Source organism: Colobus angolensis, unplaced genomic scaffold (genome assembly GCF_000951035.1).
Source record: "Colobus angolensis palliatus isolate OR3802 unplaced genomic scaffold, Cang.pa_1.0 Scaffold86, whole genome shotgun sequence".
Classification (NCBI taxonomy): Eukaryota; Metazoa; Chordata; class Mammalia; order Primates; family Cercopithecidae; genus Colobus; species Colobus angolensis.
The window spans coordinates 3,601,141-3,607,220 of NW_012122487.1; the positions used below are offsets into that span (position 1 = coordinate 3,601,141).

General features: G+C 39.2%; 1 protein-coding gene across 1 annotated transcript in view; it reads right to left on the minus strand.

Moving 5' to 3' along the window:
* The window catches only part of DENND4C (DENN/MADD domain containing 4C), a 97,197-nt gene extending 93,626 nt beyond the window's left edge, over positions 1-3,571 (minus strand). Inside the window, exon 1 of the mRNA XM_011930412.1 lies at positions 3,254-3,571. Coding sequence (XP_011785802.1) covers positions 3,254-3,558 — 305 coding nt within the window. The 5' untranslated portion in view covers positions 3,559-3,571. The remainder of the gene's footprint in view (positions 1-3,253) is intronic.
* Between the last annotated feature and the right edge of the window lie 2,509 nt (positions 3,572-6,080).

Sequence of the window (6,080 nt, forward strand, 5' to 3'; positions counted from 1 at the left end):
GGAGGAAGGTTAAAAAACAGCCCTTGAATTCATGTATCTTCACTCTCTAAGTATTTTAAACCACTGTTTCTGGGAAGTTTGTTAAAAATAGATTTTTTTCTTCTGAAACAGGGTCTCTTGCTCTGTTGTCCATGCTGGAGTGCTACAGTGGCAAAATCATAGCTCACTGTACCCGCCAATTCCTGGGCTCCAGTGATCCTTCCACCTCAGCTTTCTGAGTAGCTAGGACTACAGGTGCATGCCACCAGACTTCACTAATTTTTTTTAATTTTTTAATTTTTTTTTTTTTTTTGTCTTCAGAAGGAGTTTCACTGTGTTGTCCAGGCTGGAGCCCAGTGGCGCAATCTTGGCTCACTGCAACCTCCACCTCCTGGGTTCAAGTGATTCTCCTGCCTCAGCCTCCCGAGTAGCAGAGACTACAGGTGCTCGCCACCATGCCCAATTAATTTTTGTATTTTTTTAGTAGAGAGGGGGGTTTCACCATGTTGGCCAGGCTGGTCTTGAACTCCTGACCATGAGTGATCAGCTTGCCTCCGCCTCCCAAAGTGCTGGGATTACAGGTGCGAACCACCACACCTGGCCCTTGCTCATTTTTATTTTTATTTTTATTTTTATTTTTTGTGAACTCTTGGCCTCAAGCAATCTTCCTCCCACCTCAGCCTCCCAAAGCATTGGGATTACAGGTGTAAGCCACCACACGCACCAAAATACAGATTCTGATTCAGTAGGTCTGGAATAGTGCCTAAGTTTCTGCGTTTCTAACAAGCTTCCAGGTCTTTTGGATAATACTGGTCCATGTGCACAATTTGAAAAGTTAGGCCCTTAACCATCTTCCCCTTCCCTTAAAGCCAAGCTTCTAGGGGAAAAAAAAAAAAAAAAAAAAAAGGCTTTATTATTCCAATTCCCAATCATTTCTGAACCCTGTCTTTCTAATCTGACTCATATGCTCAATGACCCTATGAAGTTGAAAGATCACCATCCTAACTATACTGACTTGAAGGAAAACTACAGTAGCTAAACAGGATGGACAACACTAACGGAGTTAAACAAATGATGCATAAAGGTCAAGTAAGATAATATAAAGACAAATCATCCTTTGGTTTTGAAAATTTGAAAAAAATGAGGACTTCTTAAACAACTTTTTTTTTCTCTTTTTCAGCCTGAGTTGTTACACACTCCTTCATGGATTCCGACTTCCATGGAATATGAGGACCTTTATAACAATTTCACCAGAGCTCTAATGCAACAATAGTGGGAGATGAGCTTAACAAGTGGTGATCGAATGGCTACCCCTTAATATCTGAACAACTATAAAGAGAACAATCAGCGGCCAGGTGTGGTAACTCACACTTGTAACTCCAGCACTTTGGGAGGCAGATCCCCTAAGGTCAGGAGTTCAGGACCAGCCTTGCCAATATAGTGAAATCCCATCTCTGCTACCAAAAATACAAAAATTAGCCAGGCATAGTGGTGCACGCCTGTAATCCCAGCTACTCAAGAGGCTGAGGCAGGAGAATCACCTGAACTCGGGAGGCGGAGGTTGCAGTGAGCCAAGATCGTGCCACCACACTCCAGCCTGGGCAATAAAGTGAAATTCTGTCTCAAACACAAACAAAAAACAACCACAACAACAAACAGAGAACAACCAGCAACCAAGTGTTAAAAAAAAAGGCTTCATGAATTAGAAAAATTTGGATATGTGATGATACTAAGGAATTAATTATTTTTAAGGTATGGTATCATACTTACATCAAAAGAAAGATTCAACAAAAGAAAATCAATGTAATACGTAAGAGAACAAAGGAAGAAAAAATACATGATCATCTCACTTGACAAAAGGCATCTGATAAAATTTAACACACTTTCATGATAAAATCTCTCAGAAAACTAGGAATAGAAGAAAATTTCTTCAACATGATAAATGGTATTTAAAGAAAAGTTACAGTTAACCTCATACTCAACAGTAAAAGACCTAAAGCTTTCACTGAAATTTAACTAAAATCAGGAATGAGACAAGATGCCTGCTTTCACCACTGCTATCCAACATATTAAAAGTTCTAGTCAGAGTAATTACACGCACACACAAAAAGCATCCAAACTGCAAAGGAAGGAGTAAAACCATTTCTATTTGCAGATGACATGATCCTATATATATATATTTTAAAAGTCCCAAAGAACCCACAAGTTATTAGAACCAATAAATTTGCAAAGTTGCAAAGTGCAAGATTAGCACACAAAAATCAGCCGTTTCTATACACTAGCAACAAACAATCCAAAAATTAAGAAAACAACACTATTTATAACAGAATCCAAAAGAATAAAATACGTAGAAATAAAATTAATCAGTTAAAAAACACACAATGTTGCTTAAAGAAATTAAAGAAGACCTAAATGAATGGAAAACATTCCACGTTCACAAGCTGAATCATTTAATATTGGAAAGATGACAATACTCCGCAGATTAATCTAAAGTTTAATGTAATCTCTATCAAAATTCCTACTACCCATTTTGTATAAATAGACAAGCTGATCCTAAAATACTTGCCAGGATGTTCCCAAATATCTATAATATATTTTAGTAATGGTAATGATAATAAACACCCCAATACATCACATATATATATGCTAAAGTTTTATAGGTATTCTAAGAGCACATCCTTTTTACAGAAGAGTCAAGGTAGCCATTTTGAGAAAGGGTGGACCTTTGTAGGCATTTATAAAAAAGAATGTCCTTCATTGGTAGACTAGATACTAGACACTTCACGAAACCTATAGCACTTAGCTGTAAACACCCTCCTCCCAGCATTAAAAGCCACACAGTACAATTGTATTTAAAATAGGACTGCTTTTAGTTAAACAAGTACAGGTCTCCACAAAAACTCACTGTATAACCCAAGCAGCTCCTTAAATGACAGTGTCTTTATTATAGCTTCTCGTTTTATTGTGTTTAATTAATAATCTTATTTGATAAGTACAACAGAAACAAAATGACACTTTAAGGTCTAATGTCTTCATTTCAATATTCTTTTGAAAGCAAATGATCTAACAATTAAAGTGCAAGGCAGAGAAATTCAATAAGGGTGTCTACTGGCATGTAATATATTACTATAATGAATCCTGAAGTAACCATAAAACTATCAATAATAATAAACTATCAGTAATAATAAACTATCAAGGATTTCAAATTCCTACTTCCATGGCCCTTAAATAAATTTTATTCCTTCACTATAGCAAAGAAAATAAGTCACCATACCCAATATCTGTAAGGGGTGGTTTATCTCTCCCTCTCTTATAACAGAGGAAAAGTTCTGGGCTTTTCAGACTTCCATAGTTCAAGTTTGCTTGGAGAGCTGATGGAGTGGCTTCTACACAGGTGTAACCTTCAGGTACTGTTTCTCCAGCTGATTTGATAATAACGGCAATGTCTGTAATTGGAGCTTTAGGTCCAGTTGACTTAGTATCTAAACGATTTATTTCTTGATCCAAAAGAGTAGATGTATCAGTGAGACCAGCTACAACAAAGTAGTCTGTCACTCTTGGTCCTTTGTCTTCTATCATGGCTGCTACTGTATTTCCTAGAAGAGGGAGGGGAAAGATATCAATAAAATAAAATGCTTTATCCTGACAAAAATTAATATATCCTTGAGTTAATAATCATCAAATAGCACACTTCCCAGCTGGATTTATAATCAAACTGTCTTTCTGAGAAGAAGGCTGCTTTTATCATCTTGTCAGCTGGTAAAAGTGAAAGTACAAGTTAACAGCATCAATTCATTTGTAACACAACTATAATCTTCTCATATTCTATTAAGAATCATTAAACTGGGGCCAGGCACAATGGCTCATGCCTGTAATCCCAGCACTTTGAGGGGACAAAGCAAGCCGATCACCTGAGGTCCTAAGTCCGAGACCAGTCTGCCCAACATGGTGAAACCCTGTCTCTACTAAAAATATAAAAATTAGGCTGGGCACGGTGGCTCACACCTATAATCTCAGCACTCTGGGAGGTGGAGGTGGGTGGATCACCTGAGGTCAGGAGTTTAAGACCAGACTGGCCACCATGGCAAAACCCCATCTCTACAAAAATACAAAACTTAGCTGAGCGTAGTGGAGGGTGCCTATAATCCCAGCTACTCAGGAGGCTGAGGCAGGATAATCGCTTCAACCCAAGGGGTAGAAGCTGCAGTGAGTGGAGACTGCTCCACTTCACTCCAGTCTGGGTGAAAGAGAGAAACTCCATCTCAAAAAATAAATAAAAATAAAAATAAATATTAGCCAGGTGTGGTGGTGTGCACCCGTTAGTCCCAGCTACTCGGGAAGCTGAGGCATGAGAATCACTTGAACCTAGAAGGCAGAGGTTTCAGTGAGTCCAAATTGCACCACTGCACTCTGGCCTGGACGACACAGTGAGACTCTGTTTCAAAAAAAAAAAAAAGGCCGTGCCCGGTGGCTCACGCCTGTAATCCCAGCACTTTGGGAGGCCGAGGTGGGTGGATCACTTGAGGTCAGGAATTCCACACCGGCCTGGCTAACATGGTGAAATCCCATCTCTACTAAAAATACAAAAATTAGCCAGGTGTGGTGGCAGGTGCCTGTAATCCCAGCTACTCAGGAGAACTGCTTGAACCCGGGGGGCAGAGGTTTGCAGTGAGCCAAGATCGCGCCACTGCACTCCAGCCTGGGCAACAGAGCAAGACTCCATCTCAGAAAAATAATACTAAACTATCAGAGGTGGACTACAATATTTTCCTTTGAGCAAAATGTACTTAATGAACAATATTCAGATCATTCAAAATATCATTCTAAGTTACAGGAGTCTTAGAGTTAAACTCCACATTTAAATAAATTGAGCGCATCATTAGTCAAGATCTAAGATCAGAAATATTAAGGTAACAGTAATAAATATCATTAAAGCAGTTCTCAACAATCCAGTTAGAACTCTTGTGCTTTGTAAGAATTAAACTTTACATAAACACCATGTAAAATAAGTAAGCTTAGGAATCATTAAATATTTTATATCTAAAAACACCAGATAGAGCGTAAGAAACAACAACCAATAAAACCATTACCGCAATCAAGACAGTGAAACATATCCAGGTCGGAAACAGTGGCTCATGCCTGTAATCCCAGCACTTCGGAAGGCTGAGGCAGGCAGAACACCTGAGTTTGGGAGTTCAAAACCAGCCTGACCAACATGGAGAAATCCCGTCTCTACTAAAAATACAAAATTAGCCAGGTGTGGTGGTGCATGCCTGTGATCCCAGCTACTCGGGAGGCTGAGGCAGGAGAATCGCTTGAACCCAGGAGGCGGAGGTTGCAGTGAGCCGAGATCACACCACTGCACTCCAGCCTGGGCGACAACAGCAAAATTCCATCTCAAAAAAAAATCAAGGATCTAGAACTAGAAATACCGTTTGACCCAGCAATCCCATTACTGGGTATATACCCAAAGGATTATAAATCATGCTGCTATAAAGACACATGCTCACGTATGTTTACTGCGGCACAATTCACAATAGCAAAGACTTGGAACCAATCCAAATGTCCATCAATGATAGACTGGATTAAGAAAATGTGGCACATATACACCATGGAATACTATGCAGCCATAAAAAAGGTTGAGTTCAAGTCCTTTGTAGGGACATGGATGAAGCTAGAAACCATCATTCTGAGCAAACTATCACAAGGACAGAAAACCAAACACCGCATGTTCTCACTCATAGGTGGGAATTAAACAATGAGATCACCTGGACACAGGGTGGGGAACATCACACACTGGGGCCTGTTGTGGGGTGGGGGGAGGGGGGAGGGACAGCATTAGGAAATATACTTAATGTAAATGACGAGTTAATGGGTGCAGCACACCAACATGGCACATGTATACATATGTAAAAAACCTGCACATTGTGCACATGTACCCTAGAACTTAAAGTATAATAAAAATAAGTAAATAAGAAAAAAAATCAGTAACAAGAGAAACTTTGGGAACTACATAAATACATGGAAATTAAAGAATATGTTCCTAAATGACCAGAGGGTCAATGAAGAGATTAAGAAAGAAAATTTAAAAATTTGAGGCT